Below are 26904 nucleotides of genomic sequence, written 5' to 3' on the forward strand. Positions count from 1 at the left end.
TGTAACAGACCTTCTAGGAAGAAATGCCAGAGGCCTCAAACCTGGTTTTCATTAACAAGCAAGCAAACAAAAACCAAGAGAATAAACAAAAAAACCTGCAGCAGCCCAGACAGAGGTTTGAGGACACAAAAGTGATCCCAGAGGACAAGCTTTCTAAGACAGATGCAATTTTCTCACTTTTTTTTGGACTCAATTTGTTTACCATTAATAACAAACAAGACCAAGAAAATCTTTGTCTAGAACATTAGAGATAAAATTAAAAAAAAAAAAAAGCCCTACTGAAAAGCATTCCTACTTAACTTCATTGGGAATTTTAAGATCAATTAATTCACATCTCGACAGGCTGCTTTTTTGTTAAGACTCTTTTATATGTTTTTTAATCTACAAGACCTTCAGGTGATTGCAATCCTTTTAACAAATCTTAACACAGAGTAGGATATTCTAGGACTTTAAGATGTTAATATGAGGGGAAAAAATGAGTTACGCATAGGTGGGAATGATCTGTATGGATTTTATAGCTCTTCTTTAAATCTAAAATAATTTGAAAACACAAAATTGAAAGACTACCCAGGGATTAGCTGCTTGGAGCTGGAAGTGGTCCTCAGTTTTGCAGAGCAAAGCTCCACAATTAGCTGGAGCCCATGCAGTAAGTTTGCTCTGGGGATCTGGCTCTCAGTGATGTGCCCCTTCCCCTCTACAGCCTTGCCTCTGAGGAGCAGACCCATCTGCTCCTTAATGCTTCATCTATCTCTACCTCCTGTTAGGAGCCCAGCGATCTCACTTAAACTCCTCAGTTTTCTTGAGTCTAGAAGAAGCATGAATGTGGCCAAGTAAGACCCATTCACCTCTAAAGTCAGAGGACAGGAGACTTGGTCTCCAATTTCATTACATATTTACTCAGTATCCAAGATCAATACCAATCAATAGCAGAGTAAGATGTGGCATCATTAAACAGATAACGTAAGTGATGTGCAGACACTTGTCTGGTTAGTCTGTGAACTACAGCTGCTTACCTTTCCAGAGGGTCAGAGACCCTCCTGCAAAGTGCCTTTAAAAAACACATACAGTGGGCTGGCAGGGGTGGCTCAGTGGTTTTGCACTTGCCTAGCATATGTGAGGCACTGGGTTTGATTCTCAGCACCACATGTAAGTAAATGAAATAAACCTCATTGACAATGAAAAAATATTAAAAAAAAACCACAAATAAAAAATTGCAGAGGATGAAAAGGCTAGATTTTGACACTGTAGGTGCCTGTCTCAATCTAGGCTCCCGTGATTTGAGCTAAAGAGACAAACAAAAGAACGGTTTTAGGATAACAGGAAATATTTTTATGCAGATAAGAAAATTTTATTTCTAGTCTCTGTAGAATATTCTCATAAGTTTAGAATAAGCAAGGAAAATTCAGCCATTACCTGAAGCCTTCATTTCTGCAGTTTCACTAGACTTAGATTCACTCATGAATTATGGAGGTTTAATTTTTGAAGGCAAGTTGCAGGGTTTCCTAGAGAAACTGCACTGACACTCTCAGGGCTGCTAGAGAATCACAAGGGTGAATATTCTGTTCTACATTCTTCAGGACCCAGACATCGAAAGCAGAGAGATGCATGGAGCTTGTGCCTTTTGATTTGTATGTGTTTATGGGGAACAGTGAGTTAATTCGATACAGGTAAGCCATGTGTAACAATTCAATGAGGTCAATGAGAATTTCTGTCTTAAGTATCATTTCTTTGTATTGGGAAACTTGGAATTCCTCTCTCTTCATTCTCAGTAAAGTACATAATAAAGTGTTTTGAACTTTATACACTGTACTGGGCTGTAGAATGTTAGAACTTATTCCTGTGTAATTGTATTTTGGTTCCTGTTAGCTAGCCGCCTACAATCTCCTTTCTACTTCTATGAAGTTAATTATATTTCTCTGTCTGGATTATTTCATTCAATATAACATTTTCTAGTTCCATCCATGTTGCCAGAAATGTGAAGGTACAATTTTTTTTTTCTCTCTCTTTTTTTTTTTTGGTACTGGGGATTGAACCCAGAATTACTTTGCTACTCCTTAGCTTTTTTTTTTTTTTTTTTTTTTTTGGAGACAGGTCTCACTAAATTGCTGAGGCTGGTCTCAACTCAAACTTGTGATCCTCCTGCCTCAGCCTCCCCAGCTTTTGGGATTATAGGTCTGCCCCACATGTCTGGCCAAGATCACATTCTTTTAATGACTGAGTTATAGTCCATTACGTTGTGAAAACAAATGGAAAATCACAATGGAACCAATGTTGAAAGGGTTTTACAAAATGGACTCAGAGAAACATAAGGAAATAGGGCTTTCTGTAGATTCTAGCTGCTGGGATGTAAATTTTGGTCATCTCTACTCTTTCTCTGTAGGCAGTCGGTATGACTGGATAGTTACATTCTACCCAGAGGTTCAAGATACAGGTCAAGAGGATATTATTGATTTGTGGATACTTCCGTTCTGTTTATACATTCTTGTCTTTACCCCCTAATGGTTAAGCAACCTTGGTACCTTTTCAACATTCAATAGACGACAGAAACTCACCCTTTCTTGCCTTCCTAGGAACACTTATTCACAGAGATCTAAACCTGTGTCTCCTTAACACTCTAAATAAAGTGCTTTTGCAGTTTCTGATTTTGAATTGGTTAATGTTAGGGTTTGGATTTGGAATACCACAAGCTCATGTGTGAATGTTTGGGTACCAACGTTCAGAGGTAGGGCCTTTGGGAAGTTATTGGGTCACCAGGGCTTCAATTCATACCTTGATGAGCTATTTTTTATATATAAATATTTAGTTGTAGGTGGACACAATACCTTTATTTTTATTATTTTATTTTTATATGTTCCTGAGGATGAAACCCAGTGCCTCACCCATGATAGGCAAGCGCTGTATTGCTGAGCCACAATCCCAGGCCCCTTAATGGGCTACTGAGAGGTGTTGGCAATGTTAGGATGTGGGGCTGAGTTGGAGGAAGTAGGTCACTGGGGTACATTTTGTTCACAGCTCCTCCTTCTCTCTCATACTTTGCTTTCTGGCCACCATGAGACAAGCAATTTTCCTCTATAATCATGCCCTCTTGTCTAATATTCTGTCTCTCCTTGGGCCAAGAAACAATAGGGCCAAGTGACCAGGAAATGAAATTTTTGGAACCATGAAACAAAAATACATCTTCTCTGCTTTGAACCGATTTTCTCAAGAATTTTGTTATAGTCATTGAAAACTGACTAACACAATTGACATTTACATCACTTTTTAAATCCGTTTGTCTATTGAAGGACACCTTGGTTGATTTTACATCTCGGCTGTTATGAACCTTGTTGTAATAATCATGAGAGCAGGTATGTGCCTGATAAAGTCATATAGTTTGGGGGTGTGATATACCCAGCAGTGGGACAGCTGAATCATAAGGTAGTTCTATTTTTAATTTTTTGAAGAACTTCTATGTTATTTTCCGTAGTGATTTACATTTACATGTACTAATTTACGTTTCCTCTAATGGCTTATGAGAATTCTCCCTTTTTCAACATCTTTGCCAACACTGGTTATTTGTTTGTTTTTCTTTTTGATTACAGCCGTTCTAACCGTGGTGACACAGTCTCTCATTGTGATTCGATTTTCCATCACATGATAATCGGTGACGATGAACATTTTAAAAATAGTTATTGGCCATTTAAGTAGCCACTTTTGTGAAATGTCTGTTCAGATCATCTATTTTTTATCCTGATTATTTGAGAGGTCTCTCCTCTCCCTAGGGGAAGTGGTTTGAGTTGGATTTATTTTTAATTACAGAAGAGTAATTTTTGCTGCTTAACGTCAAATTAGCCTAAATTCTCTCCTGTTACATTTTCCAAGTCTTTCATGTAACCAAGAGCTTACTCCATAGGGGGTGGATATCAATATTGTCTTTTAGAATTCAGCTTTATTTGAGAGCACTTTTCTCTGGGCTGGGCAGCACTAACTAGTTCTGTCAAAAATTCGACTCTGCTAAGGACGGTTGAAAGGAAGAGAATCGGACCAGCCCTTCATTCATTACCTCATCCGGAAAGAGTTCTTACATCACAGACGTGAGACATTGCACTCCCAGAATGAGCTCTCTCAAGAGTCCTGAAAGGAAGTCCTGAGTGACTTCCAGCTTCAGTGCTGGAAGGAGAGGTGAGTCCGGTAACTGCCAGGGAGCCAGGTGATCTCTGGCATGTGGAAGTTTTGCTGAAAAAAAAGCTACTCTAGAAAATGTGGTAAAACTTTAATACCATAGCCCTTATGTATGTGGAGCTTTGCTCTTCTTTTGGCCAAGTTTATTTCTTTACAGTCTCAAAGACTTACAGGCTTTGCAAAACCAGCTCCAGGTTTTCTAACGAGTTTTTATTTTCCACCACTGAGAAGTGTTCCTGTTAAATAAATAGAAGCTGCTAGGGGAGTTGTTTCTGTCTTAGGAAAGGACAGTCAGCATCATAAAAGTTGGTAAGACTTGTGCAATGCAGCTACCTTTGCCTGGGGTTGGTGTCTATCATGAAACAGTTACTCAAAGCTGTTTATGGTCATTGGTTACATATCCCTGGTTTTAAGTAAAAGAAATATGAACCAAGATGAAGAAAGCCAGCATTCACTGAATTCTTCATGGTTATGATTATATCATAGAAATTGCAGTTAAATTGATATCAACAGATCACATTTTTATGTGTGTTTGGAGGACCAGAGTTAATTCATTGGTGGCTAGAATGGGTTCAGGCGATGTCAGTCTCCCGGTCTGCTGTTCCTTCCCATTTTCCACAGTTGGTGTTAGTGAGCAGTGGGTTTCCCAGGGTCTTCCTCTGCTTCAGCAGCATACTAATGGCTAAATACCCAGAGAATGTCATTCTAGCCACATTCTACCGAGAGAAATAGGTAGTGTGGTACATAGAAATATACCAGTATTATATGTAGACATTAATTTCCTTTAGAAAGCAGTTTTCTTTGAGCTGATCAACACCGATTACTGTATAGTTTTGTAACTGATCAGTTTGTGTACCACAAATACAGCAGCAAATCAATGAATCTGAACTTCACCAATGCAAAGTTGGCGACCTCTCACCCCAAGACCTTAATATTCTTAAGTATTCAGCAAATCTTTCTTTCAGGTAAAGTTTATCTGCAGCCAGCTCCCACCTCTCCTGGCTTACATATTCACATTGTGACACTATCATTATAATTCGAAATGAATCATGGGTCTGTTGCACAGAGTAAGCTGATTGCAATTGATCAATGCAAATCCAGGTCAGTAGCTTACCTTAGTTCCTTGAAGGGGTCTGCCCTGACGTTAGGTGTTTCTATGGATTTAGGGAAGACTGTGCCCTCAGCTCCTGTAAACAAAAGAAAAGAAAACAGAGATTGGAAATGTTGGCGGGATCACCTCGGGGTACCATCAACACACTGGAGCTAAATGTAGTGAATCCATTATACAGCCCAAGAGCACTGGCTTCAGGGCTCCTGATGAGAGAGCATTGAATCAACTCATGCAAACAACCTTTGAAAAAACAAGAAATATCTTTTGAAAGTGTTCTTGCTGAGATCAGAGTGAGGCCATGAGGCAAATTCCATCTTGGCTTAAAAAAAATAAATAAATTAAAAAGAAATTTTAAAAAGATGCCTAGAAATAAATTGCAAGGTCTGACTCTCATAAACCATTAATAGCCACCTAACTGCAAATGTTTTGAAATACAACAGCTGAAACCCTCTGATGGCAATGCGGGGCACAAATCACATAACACCTTGGACATCTAAGCAGTAGGTTAGATCGCAGTATTTGCCTAAAGTTTTTCAGTAAATAAAGTTCTGTATTATTCTTTTGGAGAGACAAACAAACAGAGCATCGTGACCTATCCTTTGAAGTTCAAGGCTTTCACATTTCAGGTATTAACATTGATTCCCCACCCTATCTAGACATTTAGCTTGGCTGTACTATAAACCTTTATCTTTACAATGTGTCAGCACTGGCTGAACCTCCCAGCCATAAAAGATTGTGATTATCTGATTTGTACACTCCCCAAGTGTTTTCAAATCATTTAAACCTCAATTTATCACAGACAATTGCACTGGATATTAATTTTTCAATTAGACTTAGCTGAGACAGCTGAGTATGTGGCACATACTCAGTAGCTCTAATCCCAGCTACTTGGGAGGATGAGGCAGGAGGATTGTTAAGTTTGAGGCCATCTTGAGAATCATTCTGAGACCCTGTCTCAAAACAACGACAACAAAAAAAATTAAAAGTGCCAGGGATAGAACATGCATGAGGCCCTGGGTTCCATCCTGAGTATCTTGAAACCAAAAAAACAAAGCAAATGGAGCCAAGGTCCTCTCTTATACTTTATAGTAAAGAAGTTTGTTTTATGTATTTGGTGGGTTATTTTTGTTGTCGTTGTTGTTTTGTGTGTGGGGGCTGGGGATTGAACCCAGGGCTTTGTGCATGCAAGGCAAGTACTCTACCAACTGAGCTACATCCCCATGCTATTAGGAGAGATTAACTATTTTGCATTCATGTGTAGATTTCTAGAATTCTCTTGCATTGTTAAAATGTGCAGAAATCCTCCATTCACCACTATTATTCCAAATCTAGATTTATCCTGGAATAATTATAAGTCCAGGAAAATGAATTATTTATCCTGGAATAATTATAAGTCCAGTCTTTTTGATAGGAGTAATAGACTACTGTAAGTACAATCAGGAAATAATGCATCTACTTAATGTTACATATGGTCCTTAAAGGAATAGCTTGAAGAAAAATAATAACTATTTCTAAGCTACCATTTTAAGTGACTATCATAGACTCCATAATTTATATTCATAAGCACTAGTTCATTTATTTCCTGTAACAATCTATTAAAATTAACAATTGCATTAGGCAAAGAGACATTAAGTGTAGGGCCACTGAAGACCTTTCTTAGTCTGTTAGACATCCCTTTTAAGACTCTAAACTGTCTCGTTTCAAATACATTGAAATATAAACATTTAAAAACTCACAACATTTTTGATGTGAATTTCAGAAGAATGTCATAATTTTCTTATGCATAAATTATTAATTTTGTCTTTATGATTTTAACTTTATTGTATTCTGTATATCGGAATCAGAATGGATTGGATTATATAGTGCAGGTTTGGAGCTTTTGTTAAACATGTATTAAATTTGGTTTTGCAGAATATACATTCCATCCATTTCCAACATTTTTGTGATACTTTGGCGAATGCAAGACAAGAGGTCCTGTGGAGGCTGCCTAGGTTGACAGCCCTAGAAGTCACAGAATAATGAGTGACATTGGGTATATGGCCCCAGGTGGTCTAAAACCCAAGAGCATGCCTTAACCCCTCACAGTATCAACTCCTATCAGTCTGGAGCAACTTCCATCTATCAATCTATTACTGTCACATTGAGCAGGAACTTCCCTTTGAAACTCAGAGATCCTTAGTCCATGAACATTTGTGCACTAGGTTTAAACCCATGACTAAAAGAATGATTATATATGTCAATAAGGCAAGGATAGTTATTTGTTTGGTTTCGTTGTTTTCATTCTTTAATTGTAGCTAAAATTCCCCCTCTACCCAGAATTCCTTGGAAACTATAACATCAATTTGAACCATTCCTAATCATCTGATTTATCCACATGGCAATTAGTACCAGCCACAGATCACCTTCATTATTAGAACTGCTACTGTACACAGCGGAGATTAAGGTTTCACCCATTGTCATGGCTGCTTGATTTATAATTGGTACCTCAACGAATGTGGGAGTACTTTTATTGTTTTAAGCCTCCTTACACAATGTAATAAAATTTGAGTGAGTGTCCAAAATTATATTCCAAAATAGTATTTTGATTCCACCTCTAAAATTAAAAATCATGCCAATCAAGGAAGACTATTTGAACTAAACAAAAACACAATTCTTTTAAGTAAACTGAGAAAAAAATGCCTGTAGTCTCCTCCTGAAATCAAGGGACCCCTTAATCTATAGATAAGGAGAGTAGGGCTGATAACATGTGGGTTTCCAAACCACATATGGAGACATAAAGGAAAGAAAATGATAGACCAATATCCCTGACAAACTTAGATAAAAAAATCCTTAATAGGAGAAAAGGGTACACTTGTACATTGCTGGTGGGACTGCAAATTGGTGCAGCCAATTTGGAAAGCAGTATGGAGATTCCTTGGAAAGCTGGGAATGGAACCACCATTTGACCCAGCTATTTCCCTTCTCAGACTATTCCCTGAAGACCTTAAAAGAGCATACTATAGGGACACTGCTACATCCATGTTCATAGCAGCACAATTCACAATAGCTAGACTGTGAAACCAACCTAGATGCCCTTCAATAGATGAATGTATTAAAAAATGTGGTATTTATACACAATGGAGTATTACTCAGCACTAAAAAATGACAAAATCATGGCATTTGCAGGGAAATGGATGGCATTAGAGCAGATTATACTAAGTAAAACTAGCCAATCCCTAAAAAACAAAGGCCAAACGTCTTCTTTGATATAAGGAGAGCATCTAAGAACAGAGCAGAGAGGAAGAGCATGAGAAAAATATTAACATTAAACAGGGACTAAAGGTGGGAGGAAAAGGCAGAGAGAAGGGAAATTGCATGGAAATGGAAGGAGACCCTCATTGTTATACAAAATTACATATAAGAGGATGTGAGGGGAAAACAAAACAAAACAAGGGAGAGAAATGAATTGCAGTAGATGGGGTAGAGAGAGAAGATGAGAGGGGAGGGGAGGGGAGGGGAGGGGGATAGTAGAGGATAGGAAAGGTAGCAGAATACAACAGTCACTAGTATGGCAATATGTAAAAACGTGGATGTGTAACCGATGTGATACTGCAATCTGTATACGGGGTAAAAATGGGAGTTCATAACCCACTTGAATCAAATGTATGAAATATGATATGTCAAGAGCTTTGTAATGTTTTTTACAACCAATAATAAAAAAAAAATTAAAAATCCTTAATAAAACATTAGAGAATTCCTGCTCAATAACATATTAAGAAGACTGTACATCATAACCAAGTTGGTTTTATTTCACAGATGCAAGGATGGTTTAACATGCAAATTAATAAATGCAGTTCATCACAAATAGAATTAAGGACAAAAATAACTATCACCTCAATAGGTGTAGAGAAGGCCTTCTACTAAATTCAGCACCCATTCATGACATGAACACTGAAGAAACTAGGGATAGAAGGATCCTACCTCAACTGCATGAAATTATATATGAAAAACCCAAAGCCAAACCTCATAGTAAATGGGAAAAATCTGAAAGCATTTTCTTTAAATCATGGAACAAGACAAGGGTGTCTATTTTCACCATCCATATAGCAGCTAGAGCAATTAGGCAAAGGAAGGAAATAAAAGGGATAAAAATAGGAGAGGAATGGGCTGGGGTTGTGGTAGAGCACCTGCCTCACATGCTTGGAGCACTGGGTGCGATCCTCAGCACCACATAAATAAAATAAAGGTATTGTGTCCATCTACAACTAAAAAAATTAAAAAAAAATAGGAGAGGAAGAAGTCAAACTATCGCTGTTTGTAGATGCTATCATCCTATACTTAGGAGATCCAAATTTAAAAAACTCCATTAAAAGACTGCTAGAACTAATAAACATATTTGACAAAGTGGTAGGCTACAAAATCATCAGACAAAAATCAATAATTTTCCTATATATACTGACAATGAATCTGTTGAGAAATGAATCAGGAAAATACTTTCATTACCAATAGCTTCAAAGAAAGAGAAGGGAGGGGAGTAAAGACAGAGAGAGAAATTAAAAAAAAAATTCCTAGGAATAATTCTAATTCTAACCAGGGAGGTGAAAGATACAATGAAAACTATATAACACTAAAGAAATAAATTAAAGAAGACACATGAATGTGGAAAGACCTGCCATGTTCATGCATAGGCAGAATTAATATTTTTTAAATGACCATTCTATCAAAAGCAATATGTAGATTCATTGCAATACCCATCAAAATGCCAATGACATTGTTCACAGAGCTAGAAAAAACTAGTTCTAAAATTCATTTGGAAGAATGAAAAAAATAGCAAAGGCAATTTTAAGCCCAAAACAAAACAAAACAAAAATATCAAACAACAAAACAATGCTGGAGGCATCACAATATCTGACTTCAAATTATACTACAAAACCATAGTAGCCAAAACTGCATGGCACTGGCATAAGAACAGATACATAGACCAATGGTACAGAATAGAAGACACAGAGACAAGTCCACATAGATACAGCATTTTCATCAGATTTTTCACTGCTGTAACTAAAAGGACCCAAGTAGAACAATTTTCAGGGAGGAAAAGTTTATTGGAGGCCTCACGATTTCAGGGGTCTTAATCCATAGACAGCAAGCTCCATTCATTGGGGCTTGAGGTGAGTCTGAACTTCATGGCAGGAGAGTGGGGCAGAAGGAAGCAGCTCCCATCATCAGAAGGCAGAGAGAGGAAATCTACTCTCCAGATATAAATTATATATACCCCAGAGCCATGCCCCCAATTCCCACCTCCATCCACACCCTACCACTTCAGTGACCACTCAGTTAATCCCTGTCAGGGGACTAATTCACTGATTGGGTTAAGACTCTCACAACCCAATTACTTCTCCTTTGAACCTTCTTGCATTGTCTCTCATGTGAGCTTTTGGGGGACTTCTCAGATGCCAACCATAACATACAGTCATCTGATCCTTGACAAAAAACATATATTGGAGAAAAGATAGACTTTTAGATAAAGGATGCTGAGAAAACTGGCTGTCCATATATAGAAGAATGAAACTGGACCCTTATCTCTCATCCTGCACAAAAGTTAACTCAAAATGGATCAAAAACCTTGGAATTGGACCAGAAAATATAAAACTCCTAGAAAAAACAACAACAACAACAACATAGGGTCAACAGTCCAGCATATAGGCACAGGCAATAACTTTCTCAATAAGAACCCCAAAGTCCAGGAAATATTGTCAAGAGTTAATAAATGGGGTAGTCTCTGCATAGCAAAAGATACAATTAGGAATGTGAAGACAAACCCTACAGAATGGGAAAAAATTCTTTGCTAGCTACTCTTGTAACGTAGGAATAATAACCTAGAGAATTAAAAAACTTAACACCAAAAACAAAACAACCCAATTAATAAATGGGAAAAAAATTAGACTTGTCTGGCTAAAAAATCATGAAAAAATGTTCAATGTCATTAGCAAGTAGGGAAATGCAAATCAAAACTATCTCATACCAATCAGAATGGCAGTCATCAGGCATACAAACAATAGACGGCCATAGTGGCACACTCCTCTAATCCCAGTGGCTTAGGAGGCTGAGGCAGGAAGATTTCAAGTTCAAAGCCAGCCTCAGCAACAGCAAGGTGCAAGCAACTCAATGAGACCCCATCTCTAAATAAAATACAAAATGGGGCTGGGGATCTGGCTCAGTGTTTGAGTGCCCCTGAGTTCATTCCCTGGGAATAATAATAATAAAAAAAAAATGCTGGACAGAATGTGGAGAAAAAAGGAATACTTTTACATTGTTTGTGGGATTATAAATTAGGACATGCACTATGGAAATGAGTACGGAGTTACCTCATAGACTAGGCATAGAACCACCATATGACCCAGCTATACCACTCCTCAGTATTTATCTTAGAGAATTAGTCATCTTACTAAGTGATCCATGCATACCCATATTTATAGCAGCACAATTCACAATAGCCAAACTGTGAAACCAGTGTAGTTGTCCATCAATGGATGAATGGAAAAAGAAAATATGTTATATATACACAATGGCATTTTATTCAGCCATAAATATACTTTGTCTACAACCAGAGATATGAAAAATTGTGCTCTATATGTGTAATAAGAATTGTAATTCATTCTGCTGTCACATATAAATAAATTTTAAAAAAAGAAACGTTAAATGATGGCATTTGCATGAAAATGGATGGAACTTGAGACAACTCTGTAAGAGAAATAGGCCAAACTCAGAAGATCAAGGGTTGTATGTTTCATCTTGTATGTGGAAACTTGAGAGGTAAAAGAAAAAGAAAGGTAAGGGTGAATCTCCTAAAAATCAAAGGGACATCAGCAGAGGAAAGAGACCAGGAGGTGGGAAAGGGGAGGGAGGGGAAAATGCTAGGCAGTGATATTGGCCAAATTATATTGTTATATTGTGTGCATGTCCTAATATGTAAAAACAAATCACTCTGTACAACGATAATCCAATAAAAATGTGGAAAGAAAAACAGAACAAACACGTGCGTCTCACAGTCACATACCCAGTGAGGTACAGCGCAGAGATTCACATACAGCTAACGGACGTTAAGAGCCCACTCTTACTCACAGTTCCTCGTGCTCTGTCTCCTCAATGCCAGGTCAATGTAGTGAAAGTCAAGCCAGCCCTAGGGGATGGACTGACAGGGAGATGTGGTGGATGATTGACAGGCTCTGCATGTAGGGTGGAAGTGAAGGGCAAGATCCTCATGCTTCCTCAGCTCTCGCTGTCCACTCAAATACCTTTTGGTTTTAGTTTACTGGATTAGCCAAGGGACCCATATATCTCACATACCAAAAGACATATTTATTGACATAATTTTAAAGGAAAGATATCAAAGTCTCTCATTTGCTGACTGACTTTGGACATGATACTTACTCTCTCTGACAGAGGATTTTCTTTTCTGAAAAGAAGGCATACGTATAGTACCTTTAACTCCTAGAGAGATATTATGGGAGATTGAGAACTTTGGTGCATAGCAATCAGTAGATGATAATCAATAAAAATCTACTAGGAATAAAATTTTATGAACCTTATTCTTCCCTCTTCTTATCCCAATTCTTACAATGATTTCAAAAACAATATTTTTAAATCACTGACTATGAATTTGAAACTATATTGACTACTATAGTTCTTCATTTGATCCATAGAGAAACCCTCTCTGGTAGGGACTGTTAGTACCTGTCAGTATGAATGTGGCATCTGAGACTCAGGGAAATGAAAACTTTTTCCTATAGTCAAAGACTGGTATCTGAACTGTAGTCTTCAGCTCTCAGCTTTCTAAGCCATTTGCTGTCTACTTACTCATCTTCTTTTGAGACCTGAGCAAATGCCAGTGCTTCTGCCCTTAAACAACCCTTGCTAAATCCCCAGTCACCTTTCTCTTGAAAACAATTCACATGTACAATGAGATAAGACATTTGTTACTTTTCCAAGAGAGCATTTCTCTCCAAGTCCTATCAGGTATCTGATTTTTCACACCATTTTTCTCCTTCTCCAAAGCGGCACAGCGGACAACCATCCATCAGGACAAATTTCCCATTCCATCCTCTAGTCATTCCTGGATAATACATTATTCTCAGTTTTATTATTTCAAAAAGGTTTCTATTAAAGCCATACCTACTGATTCCCTCTTTTGACACAATATAATTTACTGGCAATAAATGTTCATAAACAGTTTGACTGAAAAATCCATAAAGCCATTTCAGCTTTATTTTAAGTTCCATTTAATGTCCCTCAAAAATGATTTCATCAATGTGTTTCCATTAGCTGGTTCTCTGCCCAATAACTTAATTCCACACAATCAATCAGGAACTTATAAGGCATGAGACAGGATCTATCTAAAGTGTTTTGAATCACCATAAGGATCAGCTCAATGGCTCTTTTTCCTACTAGCACAGGTAGGGGGTATACTTGTTGAAAAATCTCAAATGCACTCTGTTACCATAGTAACGAAAAGCCAGCTTCTCCTCTTTAGAAAGGATGCTCAAGTTTTGAGCTCTATTCTGTCGATCTGTCATGCTTTCCCCTCAAGGTGTCCTGGACATCGAGAATCCTGAAATCCAGGCCTTTCTCTGTGATTTTAGGAAAACCCCATGACCACTCTAAATTCTGATTTCTTCAGATGTCAAATGAGGAATGAAGTATCAGAGGTAACCTATGTTGCTCTAAATCTAAAACTGGATGAGGTTACAACTGGATCTAACAGATAACCATCTTTAGCCACCTCTTTTCCCTGAAGCAAAAACAAAACAATCCTGAAATATCAAAGGAATTTACTCAGCATTTTCTCAGTGTTTAAGGAAAAAACAAAGAAAAGTAAACAGATTTTTGTCTAATTTAAACTTCACTTAATTGGTAGAAATAATCACCAGAAAATAAATCTTGTTAGAGGATAAAATAGTAGAGAGTAAAATTATGGATGAAACTAACTTAAAAAAATAACAAAAAAACCCCAAAGACTTTGTAACTGAAACTCCAAAAACCTGGGGGAAATGAAATCTTATGCAAAACAATAAATACTGAAGTGCCAAAAACCATATGTATTAAAAATTGCTGTGGTCTAGACACTGAAAGAAAAACTTAGATTTATAAAATTTGTCAGAAAAATGGGACTTGGGAGAAACATTGGGCAGAAAAATTATAATGACAATCTCATGATGTTGATAAAAATTTATGATGATCAAATTATTCTAATAAATGGAAAAGAACCATTCTCAAAGCTAATATTTTAAGAATCTTTTTAAAAATATAATATTATATATATATATAGTTTCCACAACTATCAAGGGTTGGCACACTGAACTAGCTGTGAGCTTCTGAGGCCTCTCCAGCTAGGAGCAGTACAGAGACACCAGACTGTCTCATATAATGGAGAAAGTCAGTTGGGGTGCTTTTATCCCAGTGTATCTTCCCTGGTGGCATTTAATAAACTGCTAATGCAAAACATCTGCAGTGATTACAAGTAGTTTCTAGGATACACACCAAATATTTTCTTTTCAGGAATTAGGACAGATTTTCCTAACCTAAAATGTACAGATAATTAATTAATTCAATAAGTTTTTATAAAAGGCCCATCCATGAAAGTTTATGGGGAAGACAGGCTCAGACTTCTTTTCAGAATTGCAAATTATTAAAAAAATTCAAAATGTATCTATAATTGGTAGCAATTCCAAGTGTAATAGTATTTATTGCCTATCAATATGGAGCAAATATGTACCTGTGTGCGTGGTACAATGTTGAGGCAATATTCAGGGAAATTTATCTTTGCCCTTAGAGGTTTTATTATAGCTAGACAGATAATATAGAAAATATTTAAATAAAAATTTAAAATAAAATTACCATAAGTCATTTATTCTCAATAAAGGAGATATCACCAGAGGAAAAAATGAGTTCATAGGGGTCAAACTAGATCTTGCTCTATTTGTGTATAGAACATGGTGTGCATCTGTGTGTATGTGTATGGATTATGTGTATATACACATATGTACATCAAAAGAAGAAAACAGTATATCTGTGACAATAAAATTTTATGAGACAGGATGATGAAGAAAAATCTGAAAAGATTCTTTAGAAGAATAGTATTAGGAAAAAAGTTGATAAGGAAGGAAGGAAGAGGGGAGGGCACAGGGAAGTACTGAGGAATGAAATCTACCAAATCATTAAGTCCAAGTATGAATAGACCACATTGAATCCAGTGTGTGTGTGTGTGTGTGTGTGTGTGTGTGTGTGTGTATATATATATATATATATATATATATATATTATAATTATAATGTACTAATTAAAATAATAGAAGGGAGGTCAGTAGAGTAGAGCAAGAGGGTAAAGGAAGAGGATGAGGGGAGAGAAAAGGAATTAGACTAATCAAATCATGGTCTAATGAAACTCAATATTATGCATAATTATAATGCATCTATAAAAATATAAATTAAAAAAAAAGAAAAAAAATGCATTGAGAAAAGGTTAGATGTGTTATGACACAGCATAGGAACTGATGGTTCATTCATCAGGACATTGTCCTAGTGTGAGAGGGTCTGAGGAGCCTTTGCTGGGGACATGGTCTTACTGAGAATCACTGGAGTGTGGATGATAAGAGAAATCAAGAGAATGGGTGATGTGATCCAACCAATGTCTAGAGTAATGTACAAAGAGTGCCAAGGTCAGAACTGTAAGAGACTCCAACATTTGAAGTCTGAGCATGGAAGGGTGAGCCTTCAAAACAAACCAACAAATGGATAAGAAAAGACTGGAGGTAGAAAGTTCAGGCACAGAGTAACAAAGGAAAAGAGAGAAGAGAAGTATTTCAAGGAGGTGTGAGCACTTTGTGTTCAACAGTGCTGGGCTGTAAGGCTGGGAATTGGCATGTCCACTGAATTTAGCAACATGGGAATACTTTACATCAAAAGCGGAGGTGGTCTGCTATGGGCAGAAGAGCGAGTGGGAGGTGAGAAAATGGATAATGGCAAGAGTTACCATTTTTTGACAAGGGAAATACATTGAGTGAGCTGGGTACCGAGTGTTGGGTACAGGATATTGAAAGGCAAGCTATGGCTAGTGACCACCCTTAATGATGCTCTAGGCTGCTGTATGGCACAGGTTGGTGAGAATCACGTGTGTTTCTTTTCAAAGCTTTGAAAAGAAAGTTCAGGGTTGTCTAGGAAGACTGTGAAGAGGAATATATTGAAGTATATCATATCACAAAATGCAATACTAAGCATGTCTGGTACAATAAAATGCTCAGAAAAAGGTGGATATTTTCTATTTGTTCTGTTACAAGATATAAAAATAGAAGGTAAATCTATAGAGATGAAAGAATATCATTAAATAATTTGAACGCTAGCAATGGAGAATAATAAGCTGTTTTTTCTGCCATACTCTTTAGCTCAGCCAGGTATGCCATCAAAGGCACATTTTGCACATGTGTAGAATGTGAAACCACAAAGGAGATTTGGGATTTACGTATAGAAACATCCAGGCTAGCTATGAAGAGACAAGTGGTTTAATTAAACAAACTCTACTCCAGAAGCCAATAGACCAGAACTCATGCTTGGTGTATCATTACACCAAAGCTAGAAAAAAAAATAAATAAAAGAAACGATTCAAGCAGCAAGCAACCTCATTTCAGTTTTTTATGACTACATTATTTTTGATAGGAAGCAAAACTTCACAGTCCGGCAAATGATTTCATCCCCTTGATTGTGTTTTATGTGGAGGAAACACTCTGGGAAGAGGTAGCCTCTAAGTTAGGACAGTTAATAGACAACAGAACATCAGTGACAATGTGAGGATGCTGTCTGATATCTACTTCAGAGGGCTGCACTTGAGGGAAACCTCTTGGTTTTCAGAGATGATGCATGTCCCATGGATGAGATTAATGTGACCCTGATTGCCCATGATTGCCTCCAGACTCTCAGGGGACAGGTGGCCAGAAGCAGGCCAACAGTGTACAAGAACAGAAGAGAATATGTACAATGTGAACAAGTTCAAGTGAGTCTCTGTTCTGCCTGCTTTTCACCTGGGAGTTGGAGGTAAGATGGGAGCCGTGAATACAGTGTGCTCAGTGGAAATCTCAGTTCTCCAGTGCCTCTCACAGTGTGAAAGCAATCAAGGCTCAGATAGTGAATGGATTCTGAGAAGACCTGAAAAAAACAATAGGTGCATGATTTTTAAGGGTTTCCTGGTCATTGAAACAGAGGTAGAACAGTTGTTCCTATGGCCAGGCAGGTGGGTGGTGATGCCTTCCCATGGAGAAGGAAATTGAAACGTTAATTGAGAACCAGGGAGAAACACCATCTAAAAAATAATTGGAGAAACTTACAAAACCATTTACAGGAGTTGAAGATAATGACGACTTGAAAGCAAGAAAGAGCACATTGAAATCTTAGTAAAAGTGGTAAAGTTTCAAAGCATTACAACATTTGAATGATTTAACTTCTGAATACAATTTTGGTGTGAAAGCAAGCCTTCATGCTTGATTTTTACCTTAGCCACTAAATTTTTTTTTTTCCCCTCCAGGATAAACACTATTTTCTCCTTTTCCTTTGCTAACAAATCTTGAATTATTCATGGGAGCAAAGTGCCCAGCTCAATACTTGCCTTCCTAAACTCCCAGGAAGCTAGGAGGAACCATATGTCATGCAACTTTATCTAATAGGATGTAGGCAGCAGCCTACTGAAGAGGGGTATTAGGGAAGTTTTATTCTCTGTAGGAGGGTCCTGCTGTGGCTGGTTCTGCACTTCTTCTTTCTTCTTTATTGAATATCCAGAGCTATCTTTCAACCATGAGAAAAAAAACAAAGAGGATTTCAGATATATTGACCCAGGCATCACTAAGCTGCCAGCAACTGTTTACCATTAGAATAATCTTACTGGAGAAAAACAGCCCCTATTTATGATTTGATTGAGCCACTTTAAGAGAATTCCATTACTTGCCCCATCTGAAGTTTAACACCACACTGTCCATGACCTTCAACAGGATCATACCTTTCATGCTTTTTTTTACATGAAGACAAAGGGCCATAAACTGAAAATCACTCTTACTATAGATTACTACTCTATAGAAATATCTTTTCACTGATAACTAAATAAGGTTTGGTTATCCCACTTCCCCATCTTGGTCACATTGTTTTCAGCCAGAAAGTATCTTTCTTTTCTTGTTAGTATATCAAATTCTCTAATACCCAGCTCAAATGCCACCTCTCTAAAGAAGCCTCTCCTGGCCTTCTCTCTCTCACACTAACCACTTCTTCCTTTGTTCCTCCATTGCCCCTTACTTATTCCTTGGATGAACACTTACTTCCTTCTACCTTGTGAGATGGATCAGTGACTGTGCTTTCTTTCACTGCAATGTAAGCTACTTAGATTCAAGACCATGTCATCAGCTTATTTTGAATTACATTTGACTTAAGCAAGAAAAATTTGGAAAATGAAAAAGGTATTTCATCTAGGGCTGATCCACAGCTCTTTCATTATGATACCTCACAAACTGCTGTCCAGGAAAGTAAATGGCTATAGCTACATAGTCTCAGTGGAACATCCTTTAAACAGTTCCTCTATTTTCTTACAGGTGTAATTAAGTCAACTGTTCAAAGTTGAAGTGTGTCAGGTCTTTTGCCTGGTTTATAGCCTTGCTTGAGCTCTTATTTTACATAACAGAATCCCACTTTTCAACATCACAAGGCTTAACTCATCCCTTTAACTTTGTCTATGGTGTGATCTTTTTTGTAAAAATATTGATTTATGCTTATTCTCTTCATGTTTTCTTTCCCCTTTTGTTTTTTGCATGATCTTGATGTTTGTTTATTTGTTTCCATAAAGGAAAACACAGTCCACACATTTTGAAAAATACATGCAGTGGTATATCTAGCATCATAAGCAAAACACAGCACAATTTTATCACTCCAAAATTCCCTGGACTTCCCTTTTGTAGTTATTCCATTCTCTGAGCTCTAAATCCTGGCTCCGACTGTTGTCCTACGGTTTTGTCTTTTCTGGAATGTCATTTAAGTGGAATAATTCAGTACATACAGTTTTGGGTCGGACTTCTTTCTGTTAGTAAGATGCACTTGAGTTTCATGATAGCTTTTCATTGAATCAAAAGCAAAAGTTCCTTTAAATCAGTAGCCTCTCCTGCCTTTTGTAAAAGCCTAACTTTATTAGATAGTATGCTGGTTCCTTAGGGGAAGAAGGTGGGAGGGTCTTGGAAGAAAGACAGAGAGAGTAGATGTTTCCTCTTACTTAGAAGAATTTAGAGATATGGGGTACTTGGAACATCGGAATCACCATTAGATGGGTGGCAATCTCTCAGAGGGGAGGTTATATTCTGGCCGTAGGAGGCATAATGATAGCTCAGGAGCCTCCAGCCCAGCAAAGATTTCTAAGCCCTCTCTGTGGATGGAAGTCGAGCAGAGACATATTTCAAATGACTAGGCACGTCAGGAAATTGAGTAGAGATGATCTTAATGGAACAATGAGTAGCAGGCTGCCCAAATTTTCATGGCATCCATATGCTTCTTCAATTATGGAACCCCATAATGATGGAGATGGAATGTCCCACAAGACTATTGTGAGAGCTCAGAGACAGATTGAGGGGATAAAACGCAAATCAATCTCTGACATCTAATGAGCGCTTACTATTTGCAAGATATTTTTGAAAACACTTCATGGATTGACTCACTTATTCACACGGCACCCCTCTTGGGTGCATATTGTTTTATTCCTCTTTCCGATGAGCACTGAAGCACAGGAAGTTTTAACAAGGAGTGGTGTGGTAGCCAGGATCAGAAAATATGCAAGTCTAGCTGCAGAGTCCATATTCTTAATTCCCTGCTAAATGTATTACTTTTTCAGCTATGAGTTTGGGAATTATAATTTGGACTCATAGATCTCTCTTCCAGGCAAAGAACCACCACTGTGTCGATCAGCTTTTCATCACTAGGACAAAAATACCCAATGAGGACAACTTGGAGGGAGATGAATTTATTTTGGCTCACAGTTTCAGAGGTTCCATCCATTGTGAGATGACTACATTACTCTGAGCCCAAAGTGAGGCAGAATATCATGGCTGACAGGTGTGGCAGAGAAAAGCTACCCAGTTTATGGCAGACAGGAAGAGAGGGAGAGAGGGAAGAGCCAGGGGCGAAGTTATAATCCCCAAGGGCATACTCCCAGTGAACCACCTCCTTTGGCTCTGCCTCACCTGCCTATTATTAAACCCAGTACAATAGTCCTTCCAAAGTATCAGACCATTAAATGGAATTAATCCACTGGTTAGGTTGTAGCTCTCAAAATCTAATACGTTCACCTCTTAACATTGCTTCATTTTTCTATAATAGGAACTTATTGGGGGACATCTCATATGCAAACCCTAACAATCACACCAATGCACAGTTTATTTTTGTATATCCTATTCAGAACTTCTCTGTTGAAGGGACAATTTGTCCTACATCTAGCATTTCTGACTTATTAACATAAATTTCAGGCTGGCAGCTCTGTTGAAAGGTATGTAAGCGGTAACATCTCAAGTAGAAAATGTGAAAGAGGGAAGGAGAGGTCACACGGCCTTTGAGGGGTAGAAGGAACATCTACATTCTAGAAACTTCCTTGCAGTAGATCTCATAATACTTGACTGAGTGTAGATAAATAGCTCTTCAGTTATCTTCTCATGATGGAATAAATACTATTTTTCCAGGACCTAGCTAGGGTAGATTCGGTTTTTTGTTTTTTTCTTCTTTTCTTTCTTTTTTTTTTTTTTTTTAAACAAACATGCCCTTAGACAACCCTTAATGTGTTTCTTCTTAAATCCATGTCTCATACTCCAGGGTGTGTGGAGGCACATGTACCAGATTAATCCTGACTGAGCTTGGCCTCTTGAAAGGAAAATCCCATAGTTAGTTCTTCAGTGATTGAAGGCCTCAGAAAAATGGCAGAGGTTTTCTAATTCATTTACTTTACTACTTTAAACCCAAGCCATGGCAACTATTTTTTTTTTTTTAGTCATTGATAGACCTTTATTTATTCATACGTGGTGCTGAGAATCGAACCCAGTGTCTCACACATGCCAGGCAAGTGCACTACTGCTGAGCCCCAGCCCCAGCCCACGGCAACTATCTTAGTCCTCAGGTTTCACCTACCCTTGCCTCCCTCGTGACAGTCACTAAACCTTTTTGGTATTAACCAAGTAGAGAATATAGCTCTGAAGGAAAGACAGGGCAATAAAAAATGACTTTTCATTTAACTGTGCTGTCCATCACTGCGAATCTTCTAGACTCAGCGAGAAACAAAGTAAAAAGGAACGTCTTTAAAATAAGGTGTCACATCTGGCTAGGAGGCAAGGGAAAAGAGGGGATGGTTACAGTGTCTACCTATTTAGCATCCCTTCTGCCCTTTTGATATGAAAACAATTATGTACTTCTGGAAATCCATGGGATCTGATAATTCCCTGTTTGCTTCCACCATCCCAATACAGAAGGGAATGTGACTGGCTAACCAGAATATCAAAGTCCCTCAAAAAAGTCACCAGACCAAGGCATGTGACCCAAGCAGAGCTCAAGAGTTTTTTTTTTTGCAAGGATCATGTAGCTGCCTGGACAAAGCTCCTTCTACTTCTCCTTCTGAGATGACATCTTCTAAGGGGCTGCCGGAAAGAAAGCTACGCAGAAAGAGAAGATGGCAAAAGCATCGTAGCTGATTATGGCAGGACTTCTCAGTCATCTGTGTCAGCAAACTCCCATAAAAATTTTCAACCAGATTAATCTTACTTTCTCTCACTTAGAATTCGAAGCGCCATGAAGAACACATTATTTTTCTTGTGGGATGGAAGATTCTGTGCTTTAACTAACAGTCCACTAAAGCAGAGAGAGAGAACTGTCCCCCAGAGACAACAACAAAGACTTTGGGAAGTAACCTTGACTCCTATAGGACCTAATATCAAACACTTGCTCAATACAAAGGGAAATAAATTCACAAAGTGACAGAGGCTTCTCAATTTTCACTAGCAGTGAAGAATTGTGGAAGCACGTATGCTCAAAGGTATCCTTTCAGTCTGAATCAGTGCAAGACAAATTTTGAGGGCATTTTGCATTTTTCTCTCTCTCTTCTCTAACAACCCAGGAGCAAGCACATTTTGTCAACTTCTTACAGCTTTTTCCTCCCTCCCTGTGAACAGTACCAATCTCACATGGTAAAGAAAAAAAGTGTCTATGAAGTCTAAATTATTCAGTGCCAAAGAGTATGTTTTTAGATTTTGAACGGATTATTTTTTAAAGGAAAAAAAAAAAGCAAGTGCCAAAACCCATATCTGCAGAGCTTTTTAGCTCTATTCGGGTGTTTGCTAAGTGTATTCTGTGCTGCTTTGTCAATCCAAGTGACAGTTAATCAATACTAATCTGATGCTGGTTGATTCTTCCCTTTCCCTAAACAGGATTAAGGTACACTATCTATGAATATATTTCATCCCAGGCTGTAAATCCATATGCTTTAACATAAATGCATTAGCATCTTTCTTTTAAATAGAATGCACTGTGTATACAAGGAAATAAAGATGAATTACCAAGTTGTTCTGAAAAATGCCTCTCTGATCCATTATGAAAATGTTTCAGCTTTCAAGTCAGCACTAAGTAGATCAGCCACCTCCCATTATTTTATACTGTGATATATATTCCATTCTCTGGGGAGACCTATTCACACTCAAAATATCTATAGCCAGATTGCCTTCCTCAGTGGAGGCAGGTGAATATCCAAAGGAATTTATTCTTTTGTTAGTTTGTTAATTTCTTAAGTCAATATTTACTTAGTATCTGTTGTGGGTTGGACATTTCCCTAGGTCCTAGAGACATATGGGTGAACAACAATGATACTATTGAAAGGTCCCACATTTGCCCTGAAATTTCCCAATTTTGTCTATATCGAGTTGTGTCAATACATACTTAACATTAAACCTTGCTTTCTTGGATGGCATCACCTGTTTGTATATGCTATAGCTGGGCTAAATCAAGAATTAATTAATCTCTGGTTATTACTTTATAGTTTATGGGGATCTTCATATGCAATTTTTGATTCTCATAAACATCTGTATGAATGGAACAGAAAAAGAGGAGCTTAAGTGACTCATTTAAGATTGAGCAGCTAACATGTCCTAAGACTATAGAATGCCACAAATTCTGATGGACTAAGATGGTGTCTACACATCAGGTTATTGAAAAAAAATCAATAAAATAAATAGTTAATATAGTAGAACACGGTAAGAGTGCACTACTTGGCAACTTGTTAACCATTCTTGTTTCAACTAGACAATCATAAGCCACTGTCAATTCATCCATCCATCCATCCAATATTTATTAGGCACTTGTTATGTGTCAGACATTAGAAAAGATGCTGAAGATTTGGTATTGGATAAGCCCATGCTCTCACATCTATCATAGATTTATATTTTTTGGTATTCATAGAATGAAAAGGTGACAGAAACATAGCCCAAACCAAGGATTGGCAAACTTTAACTCATGGCTCAAATCTGTCCCTCCACCTGTTCTTGTAAGTGAAATCTTATTAGAACATGTTCAGATTCATCTGATTATGCATCTTTTTTGTCTACTATAATGGTGGAGTTAAAAGGTACAACCGAGATTCTGTGGTCCACATACCTGACACTTTTAGGAATTGACACTTTACAGGAAAAGATCCCTGATCTGGATTATTAGTCCATAGATTCTCTTAGCTTTACCACCTTATCACCTCTTGGAATTGGGGAAAAAAAATAGCAATATCTGGCCTGCATGGATCAATCAGTTCATTTCTGATAACATGCCCTCTATGAAGAAAAGTACATGATTTTGATGTTGCTGATTTTTCCAGGGGAATTCTCTCTGTTGCCCTCCATGGAAGGCTGTGTATAACCTTGTGAAAACATTCCAAAGCATGAACTCACTCTTCTGTGCACCTATAGCTCCATTCCTATTTATTGTGTCCTCATTATGCGCCAACATTATCAGCAATCCTTGGCTCTCTGATGATCTCATGCTTGACCCATTTTTTCCCCCATTATGTGACTCACTGGACAGAGAACACCATTCCCGAGTTTCTATGCTAGAAGTCTTTTGATCAGTATCACTCTTGATTTTTATCGTTTAGATTTGTACAGGTTGATATGTTGTTGGGCTGTTGGAATTTATTGTTTTTCACTAGCATTCTAAGTACTCATTTAACTGTCAACTTACAGGAAATATTCAAGATTCTAATGTTCTTATTAGTCATTGTTTAATGATTGACTATCACAAATACTTGGCACCTCATATATATGTCCCTTACTCAATCATTGAAACAACCCAGCAGTTACAGACAATTATGTAAGTCTACTCACAGATGAGGAAAGTGACATTTTGGGAGACTTCATTTTTCTGATGACAGAACATTTACCGAGAACTTAGTATATCTGAGTAGAGCTTTATATGCATTTTCTTATTTGATTTCCACAGTGATCACCTAGGGATGGAGTAGCGATGTCCCCATCATACACGTAAGGCCCATTAATGTTACTGACCTGCTCCTAATTCCCCTCTAATGAACAAGAGCACCAAGACTCTACGAAAGCCTGCCTGAATCAGGAAGGCTGGCAGGAGGACACTCCCCTGAAGCCTGTCCTGTGGTTCTTTCACAGACACCTGTCTTCTTTCTCTTCCTCCCCATGAAATCAAATTGTGGTGCCTGCACACGGCTCCTTCACTAAGTGGATGACTTGAAGATAATTTGGTTATTACTTTTTTTTCCCCCAAGACTTGGTGAATAGAACAGTAGAAGGAGAAGACAAAAATGAGTATGAGGATATTATTCGCTCAAAAGTGAATCTACTTTTAGCTCTCAAGGAAGCCAGATCCCAATTATTTGCAGACTACCTCTTATTTAAAAACAAATCCTAGTCTATAGTCTGACCAATAATGGAGGATAAATAATGAAACACCTACCTGTACATTAAGAAATATATTCTCTAAATGAGAAGTCACCAATGAGTTACTGCGTTTGACCAAAGACATTTAAATTCCCAAGTATTTCATACTCTGCATTTTGGTAACTGATCCAAGTCACTCTTGGCTCTTGCCACTTCATCTTTGTAGAAGATGGAATGTATTTTTCTCATACTTCAAATTTTGCTTCTAAATGAAACCAAGCAGTAACACAGACTTGGCATCTTGGATGGATACTAGAACCTGGATCTTCCAACTCACTGGTTTTTCTTTAAAAAAAAAAAAAATTAGTAGCTACATAGTGGTTAACATTGGGGTTCTCATCTTAACTTTCCACCAAACTTACTGTGTGAGTCCAAGTGTGTGAACTCTTTTGGCTTAGATCCTGCAGTGGGCATTATCCACTGCTCAACCTGTGGCTCAGGCTGATAATATACAAATAAGAGGTGAATAAGCTCCTCGGCTGGACCGCAACACACAAACACTAGTGACAGAAGGCACCACTCAGGGATTTCTCCCCAGGTCCAGTGAAGATTCTTTTCATTTTTACAAGCTGATCTTTTATAAGAAGAGCCTCTTAAAATCAGAAGGCTAAACTAAACATGACTAATTTAAGATTAAATGCAAGACTTTCATCTAGGTCTATTAAATTTTCTTTCTATATGTTTTTTTTTTTCACTGTTCTCACAAAAATAAAAAAGTCACCCCAAGGTCCAATTTTGGGGACAGTGAACACTGACAAATCAATAAGCAGCCCAGGCTCATTTTTCTGAACCTTCTTATTCAGGCATTGCAAAAGCTCCTTCTAGATTTTCATGAAAAATGGAAACAGCTCAAAGAGAAGCTCACGAAATAGATGGAGCTGACAGGACCCTAATCCATCAGAGCAAAGGACTTTGAGAGACCCAGTGACCCCATCGGAATCACTCTCCCACAGGGCAATTGATCACCACCTGAGGAATCAGTTCAGGACCGAGTCAAATCAGCCTTAAAGGAAGAGGAGGAAATGTCACCAATTAAAGCACAACTCAGAATTTTAAAGAAACAGGCCCAACTATGAGATCACACCTGGGTTACGATAGGAATCTAAAAAGCTTGCACCTCACACTTCACAAACACAAGCTGGCCTTTGGCTTTTTGTCTTGGTTTCCAGTACTGGGGATTGAAATGAGTGCTTTGCACATGCTAGGCAGACACTCTACCACTGAGTTATGGCCCAGGCCCTTGTCATTTTAAAGGCCTACAATGATGGACTTTAGATTATCATTTGCCCCAATATAACTATTTTTTTTAACTGAGGAAATAACCCTGATTATCAATGGAAACAGCAGGAAAAGAATCAAAAATAAGTCCTACGTGATATGATGAATACAAAGCAACACAAAATATTAGGTAGTTGACAAATGTCAGTAATGTCATCACCTCTTTTAAGTCTATTTCAATGGTAAGGTTATGTGAATCGTAGGCTGGATATCCATCTTGCATGACAGACATAATGTTTGCTGTATCATGTAGAAACACAGACCTTCCCATGTCCACCAAATGGAGGGGAAGCTGTCTTGCTGAGGCTTCTGCATTCCTTGCTGCACAGACAGAAGCAGGGTGCTCCTAATGCTCTGAATAAGAGGTAGAGACTTGTGT

At 37.9% G+C, this 26904-nt stretch overlaps 1 protein-coding gene across 2 annotated transcripts in view; it reads right to left on the bottom strand.

Moving 5' to 3' along the window:
- The window catches only part of Sgcd (sarcoglycan delta), a 381166-nt gene that overhangs the window by 88683 nt on the left and 265579 nt on the right, over nucleotides 1-26904 (bottom strand). For both annotated transcript variants that reach the window (XM_076856397.2, XM_076856396.2), the window contains exon 6: nucleotides 5276-5348. In XM_076856397.2, coding sequence (XP_076712512.1) covers nucleotides 5276-5348 — 73 coding nt within the window. The remainder of the gene's footprint in view (nucleotides 1-5275; nucleotides 5349-26904) is intronic.

Source organism: Callospermophilus lateralis, chromosome 5 (genome assembly GCF_048772815.1).
Source record: "Callospermophilus lateralis isolate mCalLat2 chromosome 5, mCalLat2.hap1, whole genome shotgun sequence".
NCBI classification, from domain to species: domain Eukaryota; kingdom Metazoa; phylum Chordata; class Mammalia; order Rodentia; family Sciuridae; genus Callospermophilus; species Callospermophilus lateralis.